The 21,565-nt window shown below is 33.3% G+C and overlaps 1 protein-coding gene across 36 annotated transcripts in view; it reads right to left on the bottom strand.

Moving 5' to 3' along the window:
• LOC143257319 (uncharacterized) overlaps positions 1–7,092 on the bottom strand; it is a 32,225-nt gene extending 25,133 nt beyond the window's left edge. For 4 of the 36 annotated variants that reach the window (XR_013031785.1, XR_013031786.1, XR_013031787.1 and 1 more), the window contains exon 1: positions 6,695–7,086. Coding sequence is in view for 18 of the 36 variants with exons in the window: in XM_076515817.1 (XP_076371932.1) it covers positions 6,695–6,917 (223 nt within the window). In the remaining 18 variants the exon portion in view is untranslated. Of the gene's footprint in view, positions 1–6,694 lie in introns of all 36 variants that reach the window. The other 32 variants (XR_013031788.1, XR_013031789.1, XR_013031790.1 and 29 more) reach the window with 23 other exon arrangements.
• Positions 7,093–21,565: the final 14,473 nt, after the last annotated feature.

Here is a 21,565-nt window from a genome sequence, read left to right as displayed (position 1 = left end):
CTTAGTCATGGCATATTTAGAATATATTTAATATTATTTGCTCTTCCTTTGTTGTATATGTAATTATTAATGGTATATTTAGAACATAATTTATATTATACAGTCTTCTTTTGTTGTATATGGACTTAGTAATGGCATATTCAGTCTATGGCTTATACTATTCAGTCTTTCTTTGTTGTGTATGTACTTAGCAAAGGGATATTTTATATTATTGAATTTTTCTTTGTTGAGTATGTACTTAGTAATGATACATTTAGACCATATTTTACATTATTCTCTATTCCTTTGTTGTGTATGTAGTTATTAATCACATGTTTATAACATATTTTACATTATTCGCCATTTCCTTGTTGTGTATGGATTTAGTAGTGCAATATTTAGAGCATAATTTAAATAATTCGCTCTTACGTTGTCGCGCAAAGATTCACGAGGGCTATCTGCGCTAGCCGTTCCTATTTTAGCAGTATTAGACCAGAGGGAAGGCAGCTAGTCATTACCACCTACCGCCAACTCTTGGGCTACTATTTTAACAACGAGTAGTGGGAGTGACCGTCACGTTATAATGCCCCCACGGCTGAAAGGGCGAGCGTGTTTGGTGCAACTGGTATTTGAACCCACGACCCTCATATTACGAGTCGAAAGCTTTAACTCGCCTGGCCATACCGGGCCACAATTGCATATTTAGAACATAATTTATGTTATACGCTCTTCCTTTGTTGTGGATATAGTTATTAATGGGATATTTAGAACATATTTTATGTTATTCAATCTTTCTTTGTTGTGTATGCACTTAGTAATGACATATTTGGAACACATTTTATATTATTTGTTCTTCCTTTGTTGTGTATGTTTTTACAAAAGGCATATTTAGAACATATTTTATATTATTCACTCTTCCTTTGATCTATATGTCATTTGCCATGGAATATTTAGAAGATATTTTATATTATTCGTTCTTTCTCTACTGTATATGTATTTAATAAATCCAGATTTATAACATATTTTATATTCTTCAGTCTTAGTGTGTTATATATGTACTTAGTTATGATTATATAGAACATATTTTATACTATCAAATCTCCCTACGTTTTGTCTGTACTTATAAATGACATATTTAGAACAATTTTATATTATCGAGTTTTCCTTTGTTGTTTATGTACTTAGTAATGACATATTTAGGACAATTTTATATTATTGAGTTTTCCTTTATTGTTTATGTACTTAGTAATGACATATTTAGAACATATTTTATACTATTCAGTCTCTCTTTATTGTGTATGTACTCTGCCATGGCATATTTAGAACATATTTTATTTTACACAGTCTTTCTTTGTTGTGTATGTGTTTAGTAATATCATACTTAGAAAATATATGACATTACTCGCCCTTTTGTTGTTGAGTATGTAGTTATTAATGGCACATTTATAACATATTTTATATTATTCGTTTTTCCTTTGTTGTTTCTGCACATAGTAATAGCATGTATAGAAAATAGTTTATAATATTCGCTCTTGCTTTGTTGTTCAAGAACTTAGTAATGGCATATTTAGAACATATTTTGTATTATTCGCTCTTCGTTTGTTGTGTATGTACCGAGTAATGGCATATTCAGAACATATTTTATATTATTCGTTCTTCCAATGTTTTGTATCTACGTAGTAATGGCATATGTAGAAACTATTTCATATTATTCGCTTTTCTTTTTTGTGTATGTACTTAGTAATGGCACATTTAGAACATATTTTATACTATTCAGTCTTTCTTTGTTGTGTATCTATTCAGGCGTGACATATTTTACATTATTCAGTTTTTCGTTGTTGTGTATGTACTTACTAATGATATATTTAGGACATATTTTATATCAATCGTTATTTGTTTTTTGTGTATGTACTTATTAATTCCATATTTCGAACATATTTTATATCATTCAGTCTATATTTGCTGTATATGTTCTTAGTAATGCCATATTTATAACATATTTTATATTATTCAGTCTTCCTTTGTTGAGTGTGTGCACTTAGTAATGGCATATTTTATATTATTCGTTTTTCCTTTGTTGTATATGTACTTAGTAATGGCATATTTTGAACATATTTTGTATTAGCCAGTCCTTATTTGTTATGTATGTCTATGTATATGCCACGTCCATTGTTGATCTTAACGACTCAGTACCACAGCAGGTAAGTCGTATTGCGCATGCCCAAAATGACAAACACTTTTTTGTTTTGTTTTTTAAAAAGTTAACTACGGAAATATTGTGATAACTAAACTTTCAGAGTTCTATATTAAAGCCATCATGCCACAAGCAGTTTGATTTAATAATTGTACTATCGTAAACATTCAATTTCTCCATTACTTATTTAGCAAGTACTTGGAATCTCTTATCTACCTTGTTTCTATGGCTGTAGTGTAAAGCCAGTGAACTGCCTTTTGTTTTAAAGAACCATAATTACTAACTTTTGCATATAAAAGATCTTCCCCGCAAGTGATAAACTCGAGGATTTATATCGCTAGGAACACGGTTTCAATACCTGTGGTGGGCACAACACAGATAACCCAGATTTGTGTAGTATTGGGCTTAACTGCATAAAAACAGAATAATAAAATAAAGACGAAGATAGCTTTGAATGAACATACTGATATATTTGTAACGTTGTTTTTAAGAATCATGAGAAAGCAACAAGTAATAGTACGCCTCTGTGTTAACATTTTTTTTAGGATGAGTGTCAATCAATTTATCTCCTGTTTTTTTTCTTTTTGTTTAAAAAATAACTAATTTATTTGGGTCTATAAAGATCTATTCGCCCTCTACTCACCTGCTTATATTATTATACCACCAGCTGTATAAGAGTAGAATCGCGTGACACGTGCATAATCCAGTACGCAGGTGCTACCCATATGTTACATCTGTAAACGACACAAAGTTTAATTTAGTCCAAGAGGAGATATATGTATATTTTGTCAAGCCTTTTGGAAAGGTTTCAAAGTATAAAACTATGGTTCTATATATGTGAAATTTAAGAAAACGAATAAACGCGTTACCTTTAAGCTAAGTTTTTCCGATTACATTTACAAAACATCCAGTGAAAATTTGATAGAAAATTTCTCTTGTTTTAACTTCTGTGATATCAAAGTAGCTGGTGAAAAGTAGAACTGCATCTTACAGAAACTAACATAATAAAAAACGAAACAACCACCATCAATTACGGTAGCTATTATATTAGGTCTAGATTGAGGGTTTTTGTTTTTTCATATTATTTCCTCATTAAAGATGATTCTTCTCTAGACATCAGAAAGTCAAAGATACACAGAACAAACCTGGCTGCAAGTATTACGTATTCTCAGCCCTATCATGAGACGGTTTAACGACGGCTAGTGCTATCGGTTGCAAACATTCTAGTCAACAGTTTTCAACAAAAGCCGTCTAGAACTGAATCTTTCAATTCACTTTACCCCATTGTCACATAAGTTCCGCTCATGTAGAGATTACCAAATTTTTTTCATTAGCTTAACAATATCTATCCATTAGCTAAATCTTCAATATTACTTCATACTTAGATAAGTGATAAGGTCGTTATAGTTGTTTTTTTTTCATTATCTAAACGTTCAGTATTACTTACTTCATACTTAGATATGTGATAAGGTTGTTATAGTTGTCTTTTTTCATTATCTAAATGTTCAGTATTACTTACTTCATACTTAGATAAGTGATAAGGTTGTTATAGTTGTCTTTTTTCATTATCTAAATGTTCAGTATTACTTACTTCATACTTAGATAAGTGATAAGGTTGTTATAGTTGTTTTTTTTTCATTATCTAAACGTTCAGTATTACTTACTTCATACTTAGATAAGTGATAAGGTTGTTATAGTTGTCTTTTTTCATTATCTAAATGTTCAGTATTACTTACTTCATACTTAGATAAGTGATAAGGTTGTTATAGTTGTCTTTTTCATTATCTAAATGTTCAGTATTACTTACTTCATACTTAGATAAGTGATAAGGTTGTTATAGTTGTCTTTTTCATTATCTAAATGTTCAGTATTACTTACTTCATACTTAGATAAGTGATAAGGTTGTTATAGTTGTCTTTTTTCATTATCTAAATGTTCAGTATTACTTACTTCATACTTAGATAAGTGATAAGGTTGTTATAGTTGTCTTTTTCATTATCTAAATGTTCAGTATTACTTACTTCATACTTAGATAAGTGATAAGGTTGTTATAGTTGTCTTTACCCATTATCTAAATGTTCAGTATTACTTACTTCATACTTAGATATGTGATGAGGTTGTTACAGTTGTCTTTTTTCATTATCTAAATGTTCAGTATTACTTACTTCATACTTAGATATGTGATAAGGTTGTTATAGTTGTCTTTACCCATTATCTAAATGTTCGGTATTACTTACTTGATACTCAGTCATGTGATAAGGTTGTTATAGTTGTCTTTTTTCATTATCTAAATGTTCAGTATTACTTACTTCATATTTAGATAAGTGATAAGGTTGTTATAGTTGTCTTTTTTCATTATCTAAATGTTCAGTATTACTTACTTCATACTTAGATAAGTGATAAGGTTGTTATAGTTGTTTTTTTTTCATTATCTAAATGTTCAGTATTACTTACTTCATACTTAGATAAGTGATAAGGTTGTTATAGTTGTCTTTTTTCATTATCTAAATGTTCAGTATTACTTACTTCATACTTAGATAAGTGATAAGGTTGTTATAGTTGTCTTTTTCATTATCTAAATGTTCAGTATTACTTACTTCATACTTAGATAAGTGATAAGGTTGTTATAGTTGTCTTTTTTCATTATCTAAATGTTCAGTATTACTTACTTCATACTTAGATAAGTGATAAGGTTGTTATAGTTGTCTTTTTTCATTATCTAAATGTTCAGTATTACTTACTTCATACTTAGATAAGTGATAAGGTTGTTATAGTTGTCTTTACCCATTATCTAAATGTTCAGTATTACTTACTTCATACTTAGATATGTGATAAGGTTGTTATAGTTGTCGTTTTTCATTATCTATATGTTCAGTATTACATACTTCATACTTAGATATGTAATAAGGTTGTTATAGTTGTCTTTACCCATTATCTAAATGTTCGGTATTACTTACTTGATACTCAGTCATGTGATAAGGTTGTTATAGTTGTCTTTCTTTCATTTTCTAAATCTTCAGTTTTTCTTACTTCATAGTCAGTCATGTGATAAGGTTGTTATAGTTGTCTTCACCCATTATCTAAATTTCGGTATCTAAATACTTCAGTTTTGTTATAGTTGTCTTACTTATCATAGTCAGTCATGTGATAAGGTTGTTATAGTTGTCTTTTTTCATTATCTAAATCTTCAGTTTTTCTTACTTCATACTCAGTCATGTGATAAGGTTGTTATAGTTGTCTTTACCCATTATCTAAATGTTCGGTATTACTTACTTGATACTCAGTCATGTGATAAGGTTGTTATAGTTGTCTTTTTTCATTTTCTAAATCTTCAGTTTTTCTTACTTCATACTCAGTCATGTGATAAGGTTGTTATAGTTGTCTTCACCCATTATCTAAATGTTCGGTATTACTTACTTGATACTCAGTCATGTGATAAGGTTGTTATAGTTGTCTTTTTTTCATTATCTAAATCTTCAGTTTTTCTTACTTCATACTCAGTCATGTGATAAGGTTGTTATAGTTGTCTTTTTTCATTATCTAAATCTTCAGTTTTTCTTACTTCATACTCAGTCATGTGATAAGGTTGTTATAGTTGTCTTTACCCATTATCTAAATGTTCTAAATCTCAGTCATGTGATAAGGTTGTTATAGTTGTCTTTACCCATTATCTAAATGTTCGGTATTACTTACTTGATACTCAGTCATGTGATAAGGTTGTTATAGTTGTCTTTTTTCATTTTCTAAATCTTCAGTTTTTCTTACTTCATAGTCAGTCATGTGATAAGGTTGTTATAGTTGTCTTTTTTCATTATCTAAATCTTCAGTTTTTCTTACTTCATAGTCAGTCATGTGATAAGGTTGTTATAGTTGTCTTTTTTCATTATCTAAATCTTCAGTTTTACTTACTTGATACTCAGTCATGTGATAAGGTTGTTATAGTTGTCTTTTTTCATTATCTAAATCTTCAGTTTTTCTTACTTCATACTCAGTCATGTGATAAGGTTGTTATAGTTGTCTTTACCCATTATCTAAATGTTCGGTATTACTTACTTGATACTCAGTCATGTGATAAGGTTGTTATAGTTGTCTTTACCCATTATCTAAATGTTCGGTATTACTTACTTGATACTCAGTCATGTGATAAGGTTGTTATAGTTGTCTTTTTTTCATTTTCTAAATCTTCAGTTTTTCTTACTTCATACTCAGTCGTGTGATAAGGTTGTTATAGTTGTCTTTACCCATTATCTAAATGTTCGGTATTACTTACTTGATACTCAGTCATGTGATAAGGTTGTTATAGTTGTCTTTACCCATTATCTAAATCTTCAGTTTTTCTTACTTCATACTCAGTCATGTGATAAGGTTGTTATAGTTGTCTTTACCCATTATCTAAATCTTCAGTTTTTCTTACTTCATACTTAGATATGTAATAAGGTTGTTATAGTTGTCTTTACTTATTATCTAAATGTTGAGTTTTATTATTTATATTTTTTTATACCAACATAATGTCTAACATACATACTAATGACGTCGTCCAGACTTCTTTGTTTTGCTGGTTATACAACCATTCTTTTGAGATATGTTCTGATCTGTTGCGGTTTTTCTTCCTCTCTCGTGAATTCAGCTGTTTTCCCTCTGGTTTAACGAACTTGTATAAGTAGAGCCAAGTCGACATATCGAAGTGAAAGTTTCTTTTCTCAAGAATATTGTGATGTGAATGGTTAATTTTCAAATTTGTCATCTTTCGGTTCCTTCTTTTTCGTTTTGATGTAACTTTTTATCAAAATACCCTGAGAGTTCAACCGTACGTTTTCTCAGCTTATATCTAGGATTCAGCATTAACTGCCATTAACTTATGCTTTCTCTTTATCTGTGAAGTTTACTAACCTTCTACTGGAATTGAACAATAGATTTTATGAACATCAACATTCAACTAGAATTAATCAATACCGTTTATCAACACAACTAGAATTAATCAATACCGTTTATCAACACACAACTAGAATTAACCAATGCCGTTTATCAACACACAATTAGAGTTAACCAATACCGTTTATCAACACACAACTAGAGTTAACCAATACCGTTTATCAACACACAACTAGAGTTAACCAATACCGTTTTTAGTTAGTTTTAACTATTACGAATTCCCAACTCAGACTTAGAATTGAAAACATATTGGATCTATAAATACAATTTAATAGTGCCATTTGTAAAGCAACACTTACAAGTGGTTGTATCTTGTATTCCTTATTTAGAAACATACAGATAGAAAATTGTCGTTCCTTGCCATCTCTTGTGATAAATCTACACGTATAATATACCAACCAACACCTAGATTAGTTGACCACGTATTCCTTTTTTATCAACTGACAGGTAAATTGTGGTTTTTCCTTCTTTATCAACTGACAGGTAAATTGTGGTTTTTCCTTCTTTACCACCCCATACAGAGATATTGAATTTTTATTAACGTACAGATAAATTGTGGTCATTTGTTGCTTACCTTTTTTATCAGTCCACAGCCAGAATATAATATAGGTTTTTTTCTCCTCGGTAAGATGTTAATATGTTATCTTGACACCATTTTTAATGGGAAGAGGGCGTTAGCGTCAAATGACAACAATAAAATATATCTGTGTTTTAAATGCACTCGCTTCTCGCTTTTATTTTCAAAATTAATTTGAAAAAAATATTTAAACTTAACACTCTTTATACATAATAAACATATATTTATCCAGTTTACAATAAATCGTTGGCACATAACTGTTTTACATAACTGGAAAGGAAAACTTTGTTTATATAGTGTTCGTTTTTCCGAAAACGTTAATAGTTTTTGCACAAGTTTCTGTTAATTATGTTACAAAATCTACTATTCACTCTCGCATTATTTTAAAATGAAAAATAGTTTCCGTTAGGCTTAGCATTGCAACGTTCGTAAAACTACTTTCGCTAGCATGGTAAAAAGTTGTTTAGTCACGAGCTAGCTTGAGTTTGCAAATCCATCTCACACATGGGAAATTTCTATTCGCCGGAGAGATGTGTCGATATCAAATTAGCTACAATTTATCAGCAGGGCACAAATATATAAGCTGGAAAACACGTCACATCTGGGTGTATTCTCTTTGAATTATCTAGAAGAGTACTTTACATCAAGTTCAGTACTGGTTGTTTCTTCTCGCCAAAATACAGAGGACGCAGTATATTTAACTTTCCTATAGTGACAAGTTGTTAAGCCTACGAAACATTTCACTAAAGCACTCAGTGACCCCACAGATGGAGGATGACCTGTTATATCTTTCAGTGAACTCCATCTTGTGACCGTAATAATAGGCATGATAATATACAATCAATGCCTATTGTAGCGTTCACGAGTTGGCAGTTCCTTTCAGCAGCCACCTACCGAAAGAAGATGGAACTACAAGAACAAAATGAAACTAGTATAATTTATATAATTTTCATAAGCTGTAAATTTACGATACAATCGTTGATAATTATGTTTATTTTTCTGTTAGTGTCATTTTTTGATTCTGAATTCTATTAATCATTAGGCACCTCGGGTTTTTAAGGTTGTATTTGTTTTTTAAAACTACAAACTTTAAACCAGTAATTCTAACCGTAGGGTCAGTGTCCGACGTCTTTCAGCGCTACCGGGCTTAAGTAGTAAGGTGTGTTCATTAAAGAGCCAGAACACTCGACTCTGGACGGTACGTCATGGCTAGGTGGATTAAGGCGTTTGAATAGTAATAGTATGGTCGCGGGTTCGGATCTGCATCTTACCAAACGTCCTCACCCTTTCAGCCTTGTGTGAAATTCAAAAACAAATAAACGAAACCTGACTGTAGTGTCAGTGTTTTATATCTTTCTTATGTGGTAGGCTTAGGTAGTAACTTGGTTTGTTTCGAATTTTGCGCAAAGCTATAGAAGGGCTGTCTGCGCTAGCCATCCCTAATTTAACAGTGTAAGACTAGAGGGAAGGCAGCTAGTCATCACCACCCACTGCCAACTCTTGGGCTACTCTTTTACCAACGAATAGTGGGATTGACCGTCACATTATAACGTCCTCACGGCTGGGAGGGTGAGCATGTTTGGCGCGACGCGAGCGCGAACCCGCATGTTATGAAGTACACTGACTTCTACTTCTGATTTACAAATTAAAGTTTTGGTATTCCGCTGTGATTTCGTAAGAAATATCTTACTGGCTCGTATTTGGTTTTAGGGTTACAAGCAGCATGCCATGAGCATCTAGAATATAGAATATTACAGATTAAAAAAAAGCCTTAAACCTGTGTAAAAAAGACTTAAAGCTATGCACAATAAAAATATTTAAAGCTATGCACAATAAAAATATTTAAAGCTATGCACAATAAAAAGATTTAAAGCTATGTACAATAAAACGATTTAAAGTTGTGCACAAAAAGAGATTTAAACTTGTGCACAATAAAAATATTTGAAGCTGTGCACAATAAAAAGATTTGAAGCTGTGCACAATAAAACGATTTAAAGATATGCCCAATAAAAGACTTAAAGCTGTGCACAGTAAAAAGACTTAAAGCTATGCACAATAAAAAGACTTAAAGATATGCACAATAAAAAGATTTGAAGCTGTGCACAATAAAAAGAACTTTAAGATATGCACAATAAAAAGATTTAAAGCTGTGCACAATAAAAAGTTTTAAAGTTATGCACAATAAAATGACTTAGAGATGTGCACAATAAAAAGACTTAAAGCTGTGTCGTAATTTGTGCAATTCCTTGCCTATTGGTTCTGAATTTCATCTTTAAAAACGGTTAGAATCATTGGTCATTTGGTTTCCTATAGCTAAGAATTCACCTTTGATATATATATCATCATGATTTCTGAATATTCTCTTGGCGGGAATTATCTGTAATAAATTTTGTTAACCGAGAAAGAAGACCAGTTTTTAAGACGCTTGAGACCCTAGAGAACAGACTGGAAGTTACTTTAAACTTACTCAGAAGTGCTTTGAGTTACAGTAAAACATAACTTGAACTAACAAACAGGTTCTTCTGTTCAGTTTTGAAACATAAGCATTTCTTGGTGTTTCGTTTAACGTGTTCCATGTTTAGTCTGTGTACCAACAACACAAACCATGAATATTTGTTCTTTTAAGGTGTTTAGTCTGTGTACCACCAACACACGAACCACAAATATTTATTCTGTTAACGTGTTTAGTCTATGTACTGTCAGATCTGAAATAAAACCTAAGTGAATATTAGTTTGTCTGGACGTTTCTATTTGCTGCAAAATATTCTTAGCCTGAGAACTCGTACATGTTAGTTGGGAGAATTAAATAAATAACACGGAAAACACCTGTGTACGCTGTTGTAACACCAGACCACTTGTTGCAACCAGGTGTCGCTTCTATTTGCAATCTACCCATACATGACGTTGAGTTGAAAAAGAACATGAGTTTTCATAAAAACACAAAACGTGAGATCTCTAACAGGCCCTCCTATCCTCTAAACATAAAAACTACATGTTGAAACTTTGTTATAAAACTGAAGTTTGAATGTTGTAAAATTAAAAAAAACAACGAACTTCGTTGGATTTTAGTTACAACACTACGTACTTCAGTTACTCAGTGTCCGTTGTTACAGCACTACGTGCTTCAGTTACTCGATGTCTGTTGTTACAACACTACACGCACCTTGTGCACAAATATTCCCACCTTCTAACCTCCAGAGATAAAATAATCGTGTTTCTGTACTTATTAAGATAGATTTGGATTTTCAGGGTTCAGGTCTGAGAATGGTGAAAATCCAGCTGCATACTACCTCGACATCAATAGAAACAAGAAAAATGACATCAAAGGTTCACTTTGTTAGTTTATCCTATGGTTTTCTACTAATGTGAGCAAGGTTAGGTTGAACCATGACCCTTCACCTTTATAACTCTTCAGAATATTTTAAACTTGTGCTTTGGTTCCATTCCATAAACAATGGTATTAGTGAGAAGTCGGTGTATTTTTAATCCACTGGACCACCGTTTTATCTTATTTTTCAGATATTTATTTTTGGCCTTGAGGCAAAAATATTCTGACCTCCACTAAAACTCAATTCTATTTCTGCACAAGTAAAACAATAAACTAATTTGGGACCAAAATATAAATTATTATGTTGTTTGTAATACTATCATAGGGATTTGAGAGGTTAAGTCTTTTAGCTGTCTACTCTTAGGGTGCCCCAAATACTATCTCTTCTCACAAGTAGGCTTTTCACGCGCTGGATCGTCACTTTCTGTGCTAATTCTCCCTATCTTGCTTCTTGATTCCTTACCTAAACTGGAGCATGTTTAGCAGTAATGTATCTCAAATATTACACCACTCTAAAGTTACAGGTTTATTCTGGTGTACAAGTGGTACTATACGAGTCCTGCTGTAGTATAATCAGATGGACAAGTGGTACTATACTAGTCCTGATGTGGTATAATCAGATGGACAAGTGGTACTATAGTAGTCCTGATGGTGTATAATCAGATGGACAAGTGGTACTATACTAGTCCTGATGTAGTATAATCAGATGGACAAGTGGTACTATAGTAGTCCTGATGGTGTATAATCAGATGGACAAGTGGTACTATACTAGTCCTGATGTAGTATAATCAGATGGACAAGTGGTGCTATACTTGTCAGTAAGTTTTATTTTACTGACGTAAATAATTACAACTTTAATTCAGTTTTCTTCTTACCACGTCATTTACATTGATAAATCTAATTTATTTTGCACCTTCAGTGGACAATGTTGGAAAGATAGATTTAAATTGATGGTAATAGATACATTTGGCCCGTTCCACCCTACCAGTGGTTCAGCGGAAAATTTGAAAGCCTATAATAATTCACTGTTTAGTTATGAACGTAACAACAAAACCAACATACACTAAAACCTAAATAGGTATTTGGTGACAATTGACACTCGTACATGATGTCACTTTAAAACTATTTTTTTTACCACGTGTTCACTGTCGCAGGTAGCGTAAAAAATAGTATAACGTTTGTAGTTTATAGTTTGTGTAGGTGTGTGTTCTCTTGACAATCTGGATTCTCGGTATACATTAACTGTTGAGCCACACGAAACGAGAAGGAAAATTAGAATATACGTAGTATACTATGAATATCCGTTACGAGTTGTGCGCATGCCCAGTTTACATGTCTCACATTTCAGCATGCCACGTGTGTATTAGTGTGTTCATCTGTCGGATGTCGCCCATCCTGGATGCAATGCCTCTCTTACCTAAATTTCCGCCTGTTGTTTTACACCTGTTTTCTCATTGGAACAGTCCAGCTTCCATTTGAACGGATTAGTATTTTGAAGTAGCACATTTCAGTCCTAAGCCCGCAGGAAGGAAGACTTCAGCGAGATATTTCTTGATGAAAATTTATCCAGCAGACGACTTCTGTCAGACTCCAGAACGAAGTATTTGTTTTTAATATTTTATCCGTAATTCATTGAGTTTCCATTTTCATAACAAGAAAATTTATAATCACCTCCATGGAAGTTTACGGAGGATAAGGACTTCTTTTTAACTTCCTACTATGCGACGTTTCGGTTTAAGCCATTTCGAGGGTCTTTCAGCGTCACAGATCGCTCTAAAAAAATCGTAAGTCGAAACGTTGTCCTCCAGTGATATAGTAGCAAGTTTGCGGACTCATAACGCTAGAAACTGGGTTTCGATACCCGTAGTAGGCATATTATTGTGCAGCTCTATGCTTAACCACGAGCGAACGAGACGAAATATTTGAGGATGTTTATCATCTTCCTTGAATGTTGTATAAATAATTAAGACTGTGAATATTGCTTACTGTGTGTTACTTTATAGATGGCGCTTCCGTTTTCTCTTCTAACCAGTAAAGGCAGATGTCGCAATAACAGTATTTGAACATTAATCATTAAGTAAAAGCGGAACAGACAGATAAATATTATCTATTTAGATTAAAGATAGTTTTATTAATAGGAGCGGAACACGTTTCTTGGTACTTAGCAGTTGATTTGGATAAAGTGTAGAAGAATAAACATAAGTAAAGTTTAGCGTGATATTAGAGGGCTGCCTTATACCGAGTTATTTTGATAAGTATTTTGAATTTCGCGCAAAGCTACTCGAGGGCTATCTGGGCTAGCCGTCCCTAATTTAGCAGTGTAAGACTAGAGGAAAGGCACCTAGTCATCACCACCCACCGCCAACACTTGGGATACTCTTTTACCAACGAATAGTGGGATTGGTCGTCACATTATAACACCCCAACGGCTGAAAGGGCGAGCATGTTTGGTGCGACGGGTATTCGAACCTGCGACCCTCAGATTACGAGTCGAACGCCTTAACCCACCTGGCCATGACGGGCCCCATTTGTTTGCTTTTTTTTATAAGAATTACATTACACTAAATTATATAGTCGTCGTCACTAGCATGAATACTGTCGCTTACTACAGTGCTATAATTTATAATGTAAAAGTATTTAAAGACTTGTTGATTTAATTGTAAAGGTTACGGGGACACTGTCCCTTATTTTACGACAGCAGCAGCTACACAATCCTGTAATTCTTTCCTGGTATCGAGTATTATTATCAGTGGTATTAGACAGAAAAATGGAGGTTTTTTTTTTTTATCAACACATGTGTTATGACTTTTATTCATTTACTGGCAAAATACTATGACTGTTACCATGGAGATCGCAGACTGTTTATATGTTTATTATCGTTTTGCCTTGAGTTACGGGTAATTATAATACTGTGGCAGTCACCATGGATACCGCAGGCTATTTTCACGTTATTTGTCGTTTTGCCACGAATAATTATAACACAGTGATTATTACCATGGAGACCTCAGGCTGTTCCTTAACCTTTTGTCTGAAGCTACAGGCAAATATAACGCAGTGACTGTTACCATGGAGATGCGGGTTGCTTTGACATTTGACGTTTCGCCTACTAAGTAGTGGTGCCGCAGGTAATAGTGCTAATATTTACTTGCACACAACTGCTTAATAGGTCAGACGAGAAGCCATCTATCTCTGCATAGTGTCTTTCCGGCTGGTCTGAAGAAACGAGAAGATCTTTGTGGAATACAGTTTCAGCTGAAACATACTGACGAGCTAAAAACATAGCACTAATAAGTCATGAAAAACATCAAAACAAGACACTGGTATCAGACATGCAGAGAACTGAAACAAGACACTGGTATCAGTCATGAATTATATTGAAACATAAAACTGGTAAAAAAAAAATCTAACTCGAGACTTCAACGATGACAACTTATCTCTAATAACAATAAAAGCGAGTTTGCCTTTTATTATTGAATATCAAGATAAAACATGCTATTTGTCAATCATTATCAGAAGATAAAATCTGTCAATTGTCAACCAATGTAACAATTACCAAAGTTTTCCTTGTCATCATATAAAACTTATTTATCCCTGTTAACTATTATCAGGGAAACTTATACATTGTTAGCTAGTGACGTATACACTATGGATTTATACGTAATATGTATATTTATTACTTTATTCACACCAATGAGATGATCCAAGTGTTATACGCATGCTCAGAGTGTTTTTGGCAGGTAAAATAGTCCACGTGTTATACGCATGCTCAGAATGTTATATAGGCAGGTAAAATGGTCCACGTGTTATACGCATGCTCAGAATGTTCTATATGCAAGTAAAATGGTCCACGTGTTGTATGTAAGTTAAACAAAAATAGGAAACATAAAAACCTCGTTAATGTACTTCCAGTGATCATTGTACGTTACTGCCATCTAGTGCCAAGTTTATAAAGCCGATTTCAGTAATATGAAAAATAAACCTGTACCATACATTGAGCTTAATACGGAAGAAACATTTTTTTTACAACACTTTTCTAAGTTTCTTTTTCAAATTGTAATTCTTCATGCATATTGTGCCTGTGTTTCAAGAGTGCCGACACCTCTCGGTTAACTTTCATATTTTGTGTTTTTAAATACGTCAATCTTTTATATTCCTGAAATTACCAAATTATTTTCCTCGAGTTTAAAACAAATAAACCTCTTTAATCAGTAGCTATAAAAAGATAATAAAAGAGTTTGAAAGAAGATGGATTTGTTTTTTAGTTTACTTTTTAGCAGTATCTGTAAACATATAGATATCGCCATCGGATTGGATGAGCAGATAGATACTCTCCAAGCAAAGCCATCAGAAATGACGTCAGGTCTGTCGCGATATCTTTCAAGCCATAAGATGTATGGAACTTTAAAGCTCTATTTGTGTAAAAAAATGTTATTTGTTTCAAGTGAATAAAATTTTAATATTACTTTTTCAGTTCAGGAAATTTGGTTTTAAAATAAAAACAACAAAAACAGACATAAAGAAGATAAAAAAGGTTTACTTTTATTTCTAAATTTCACGACAAGAGCCTGAGAAACAGAGTTTGCTCTTATTTGTAAATGGTACGACATGAAAACAAGAAAATGCTGAAAGAAGTAGGGTTAACTGCTCTATTTATGTGTAATTATTAGAGGCAGTGTTAATTTAAAATGATAATGACTCCCTATTTTCCCAATTAAATGTCACTGATTGTAAATACTAAAGGTCGAAATCAAATATTTAACTGTTTTAAATTTTCTATTTACGCACACGTACGTCTAAAAGAAGAGACTACAACGAAGTATCTGTGAATATCTGAGTCAAACTACGAATGTTTTAAAATGTGTAGGGAAATTATTTGTGTGAGCAGGAAGTCTCCACGAATTTCTGATTCAAACTATACTTGTTCCCTACAGAACAAGTAGGGAGTACAATAGAAATGAAATACAAGGATATACGTTAGACTAATCATATTATAATAGAATCACAGGATATAGTAACGTGAGGATCCAGTACGTCTAGTGAGTCACACAAACTAAGTACTGCAGTAAATATTAAACAAATATTTAATTCAATATTAAATGGAGATTCAGAGAAAACAATCGTAGAATAAATGAATGTCGTCATTCTATTTTAGAATAGTTCATTCATAAAAATGAGTATTATCCAACTGGAAACCACTTCACCAAAAACTACAAAAATATGTTTCCCGAAAATATGTTAATTTTTGTTTCGGTAATATTCATTTTCAGGTGTTATTGTGAATTTTTATAGAGTCATTACGTTTCAGGTATCATCAAGGGAATATTGTTAATAATACACAGTCTCTTACCATTCCCTTGTTCGAGAACTTCAAATCTAAACGTGCTTAATTAACCCTAACTGTACTTAAAACCAAGATATACTTAACTAACCCTAACTGTACTTCAAACCTAAACCTGCTTACCTAACCCTGACTTACTTCAAACCTAAATATACTTAACTCATCCAGACTGTACTTCAAGCCTAAATATACTACATTCACCAGACTGTACTTCAAATCTCTTTATATTTAATTCGTCCTGACTGAACTTCAAGACTAGCCGTATTTAACTAACTCTGACTGTACCCTAAACCTAAACATACTTAAATAACCCTAACTGTACTTCAAACCTAAACGTGCTTAACTAATCCTGACTGTACTTCAAACCTAAACATACTTAACACATCCAGACTGTATTTCAAGCCTAAACATACTTAACTAACCCTGACTGTAATTCAAACCTAAACATACTTAAAACCTGACTGATATACTTAACTAACTAACCCTAACTGTTCTTCAAATCTAAACTTACTTAACTCACTCTTACTGTACTTCAAATGTAAACACACTTAACTAACCCTGACTGTACTCAAAACCTACACATACTTAACTCACAAAAGTGTACTTCAAACCTTTTTATATTTAATTCGCCCTGACTGTACTTCATGCCTCGATATACTTAACTATCCCTGACAGTACTGCAAACCAGATATACTTAACTAATCCTGACTGTACTTCAAACTTAGATATATTTAACTAACACTGTCTGTACTTCAAAACCTAGGTATACTTAACTAACCGTGACTTACTTCAAACCTAAACATACTTAACAAACTTTGACTGTACTTCAATTCTACATACTTAACTCACTAAAGGATACTTGAAACTTCTTTATACTTAATTCGCCCTTACTGTACTTCAAACCTAGATATACGTAACTAATCCTAACTGTACTTCAAACCTAAACAAACATACTTAACTAACCCTATTTGTACTTCAAACCAAGATATACTTATTTAACCCTAAATGTACTTTTAATCTAAACATACTTAACTAACCCTAACTCTACTTCAAATCTAGATATAATCAACTCATCTTGTCTGTATTTCATACGTTGTATATTCTTTTCTCCCCTATATGTATTTCAAATTTCGTACCTGCTTAATTCGTACCACCCTCATTGTATTTCAGATCTTTTCTCCACTTCACCCACCCCTCATCCTGACTGTACTTCTACCTCTGTATAGTTTATACACCCCACCCTGTCAGTATTTCAAATCTTGTATATACTTAATTCAACCCATCGTGACTGTACTTGAAACTGATATATCTATATCCTCACCCACCTCATTCTCTTTGTATATACATATATACATCCCCACCCACCTCATTCTCTTTGTATATATATATATATATCCCCACCCAACTCATTCTCTTTGTATATATATATATATATCCCCACCCAACTCATTCTCTTTGTATATATATATATATATCCCCACCCACCTCATTCTCTTTGTATTCGAACCTGTAAAATCCCATCCCACCCTTCACCGACTGGATTTCAAACAAACCACAAAAGACTGTTGTGAAGTTACCAAAAGATACCTGCATGTTTGTAGCCTCTAAAGAACTTGTAACATTCATATTTCATCAAAGTCTCTGACTGCGGGACTATGTAACATTTGTTTTATTGAGTTTTATATTTGGTCTACAACAGCAGTTCTCTATCTTTCGCTAACTAAGGTGTTTTTGTAAAGGTGTCGTCACAACAGACAGGAGATGACAACATAAACATTCAAATATCGAATGAAATTTAATATTGAAGAAGATAAAAATATCCAACAACAACCAAAAGTTTTTGAAACATTGGTCTAGAAAACAAACAAATTCAGTATTAAGTTAGAGTGGCGCCCTCTATTCAGTTTACTGTATTTTTTAACTGATTTTTTAAATTTTTAATGATTTAAATTAAATGTTTTAATGATTTTCCAAACAAAAAGATTGAAACATAACTTCATTGATTGGTTAATGTAATCAATTATTTAAGGAAGTTCCAAAATACATTGTTCAAAACAACTGAAAAATATATACGTATAGTAGAAACCCACTGTTGAACTACCTTGTTTCAATGTTTTATATTAGTGACCAGTTGTTAGAATATGGTAGAGACCCACTGTTGAACTAACATCTTCCAATATTCTATATTAGTGATCAGTTGTTGGTTCACGGTAGAGACCCACTGTCAGACTAACTTGTTCCAATCCTTTATATTAGCGACCAGTTGTTAGTTTATGGTAGAGAATCACTGTTGGACTAACTTATTCCAATGTTTTATGCCAGTGACCACTTAGTTTATGGTAGAGACCCACTGTTGGACTAACTTATTCCAATTTTTTTATGTCAGTGACCATTTAGTTCATGGTAGAGACCCACTGTTGGACTAACTTATTCCAATTTTTTATGTCAGTGACCATTTAGTTTATGGTAGAGACCCACTGTTGGACTAACTTATTCCAATTTTTTATGTCAGTGACCACTTAGTTTATAGTGGAGACCCACAGTTGGTCTAACTTGTTCCTATGTTTTATAAGAGTAACCATTTGTTAGTTTATCGTGGAGACCCACTGTTAGACTAATATTTTATATTAGTGACCAGTTTTGAGTATACGCTGTTGGACTAATTTGTTCCAATGTCTAATATTAGTGACCAGTTGTTAGTTTATGGTACAGACTCACTGTTGCACTAACTTCTTCCAATGTTTTATATTATTGACCAGTTGTTGGTTTGTAGTACAGATCCACAGTTGGACTAACTTGTTCAAATGTTTTATATGAGTGACCAGTTGTTACACATCCACTGTTGGTCTAACTTGTTCCTATGTTTTATAAAAGTAACCATTTGTTAGTTTATCGTAGAGACCCACTGTTAGACTAACTTGTTCCAATATTTTATATTAGTGATCAGTTTTGAGTTTATGGTAGAGACCCACTGTTGAACTAACTTATTCCAATGTTTTACATTAACGACCAGTTGATAGTTTATGATAGATACCCACTGTTGGACTAACTTGTTCCAATATTTTACATTAACGACCAGTTGATAGTTTATGATAGATACCCACTGTTGGACTAACTTGTTCTAATGTTTCATAAAAGTGACCAGTTGTTAGTTCATGGAAGAGACCCACTGTTGGCCTAGCTTGTTCCAATGTTTTAAATTAGTGACCAATTGTTATTTCGTAGTACAAACTCTCAGCTGGACTAACATGTTTCAGTGTTTTATATTAGTGACCAGTTCTAAGTTTATGTTTTGGTTTGGTTTCTTTTGAAATTTAGGCGAAGCTTCACGAGGGCTATTTGCGCAATTCATCGCTAATTTAGTAGTGACCAGTGACTAGAGAGAAGGCAGCCTATGATCACTACCTACCGCTAACTCTTGTGATACTCTTTTACCTAAGTGAGATTGATCGTATCATTATAACTCTCTCATGGCTGAAATGGAGAGCATGTTTAGTGTTACCGGGATCTGAACACGCGACTCTCGAATTTCGAGTGGAGTCCATTGATTAACTGACCAAGCAGTGCCATCCTACTGTTGGACTAACTTGTTCCAATGTTTTATATTAGTAACCAGTTGATAGTTTATAGTAGAGATCCACTGTTGGATTAACTCGTTCCAATGTTTTATATCAATGACCTGTGGTTAGTTTATAGAAAAGACCCACTGTTGGACTAACTTTTTTAAATGTTTTATATTAGTGCCCAATTGTTAGCTAATAGGAGAGACCCTCTATTCGGCTAGCTTGTTCCAATGTTTTATATTAGCGACCAGTTGTTAGTTCATGGTAAAGACCCACCGTTGGAGTAGCTTGTTCCCATGTTTTCAATTAATGACCAGTTGTTTGTTTATGATTTCGTTTGGTTTGTTTTGAGTCACGCGCAAAGATTCACGAGGGCTATCCGTGATAGCCGTCCTTACTTTAGCAGTGTAAGTCTAGAGGGAAGGCAGCTAGTCATCACCAACCACCACTAATTCTTGGGCTACTCTTTAAAAGACGAATAGCGGGATTGAACGGTACATTATTACACCCTCACGGTGAAAAAGGCGAGAGTGTTTTGTATGACTGGATCCGAGTGCATTAACCACCTGACAATGCTGTGCCACCCCACTGTTGAATTAACTTGTTCCAATGTTTTGTATTAGTGAACAGTTGTTAATTTATGTAGACACCCACTGTTGGACTGACGTGTTCCAATGTTTTGTATTAGTGACCACTTAGTTTATGGTAGAGACCCACTGTTGGACTAACGTGTTCCAATGTTTTGTATTAGTGACCACTTAGTTTATGGTAGAGACCCACTGTTGAACTTGTTCCAATGTTGTGTATTAGTGAACATTTGTTGGTTTGTAGAAGAGATCCGCTGTTGGATGATAATCAGGTTATGTTGGAATAACTAAGGAAAACGCTATTATCTGTGATATTAAAGTCTGAGTCCAAATCCACAACAACCACAGGAAATGAGAAATTGGAAACATGTATGTATAGAGTCTGTGATCTTTTTTGGATTACTGTCCCGGAATATTTGTGTCCGTCAAGTTTTAACGTGACGATCATTCCAGCCACATATGTAGTTAGCATCAGTCCCAGTCAGTTTCAACGTTAATATTTTATTTTTCCCCCGAGGGGTGAGGAGATAGTTGACCCCGCTTCTTTTTCTGTTATCTTATAAATGATTCAAAATATTGTAAACAAAAGATACAAATACTGTCAAAATTGTGGACCCTGAAACAACACACGGACTCCCCGTGTATCCTTATTATGCATCAATTTTCTAATTACGGGGCTCTCGATATCTCTTTCTCTCTTCCTGCTTTCAACCCAACCAGGGACGGTAAGGGTATGAAAATCATTCTGTTCTTGTAGATAGGCCAATGAAAGAGCTGATTAAGTTAGGCTTAATTCCACTGTCTGGCGAGCGAGGAAGTGGTTAGTTAAGTTTTGTTAACAACCTAGTGAGGCTGTTCTTTATCTCAGAGGACAGAGGTCTACTAAGCTGTATGTAAGTAACATTCCAGTTTCTCGGGAAGGATTTAATACAACGTTCTACTTGCTAATGGATTTTTAGGTGTCTGTTTAAGGTCTGGAGTTTTTACTTAGAGGTGTGCTAAGAGGTAATATTATAGTTACCACTGTATCTCGTTTTAACTTTAGGCCACTTTTTAAATAACTAGAG

Source organism: Tachypleus tridentatus, chromosome 7 (assembly GCF_004210375.1).
Source record: "Tachypleus tridentatus isolate NWPU-2018 chromosome 7, ASM421037v1, whole genome shotgun sequence".
NCBI classification, from domain to species: Eukaryota; Metazoa; Arthropoda; class Merostomata; order Xiphosura; family Limulidae; genus Tachypleus; species Tachypleus tridentatus.
The sequence above is the reverse complement of the archived record's forward strand: the minus strand, read 5'-3'. Positions and strand labels throughout refer to the sequence as shown.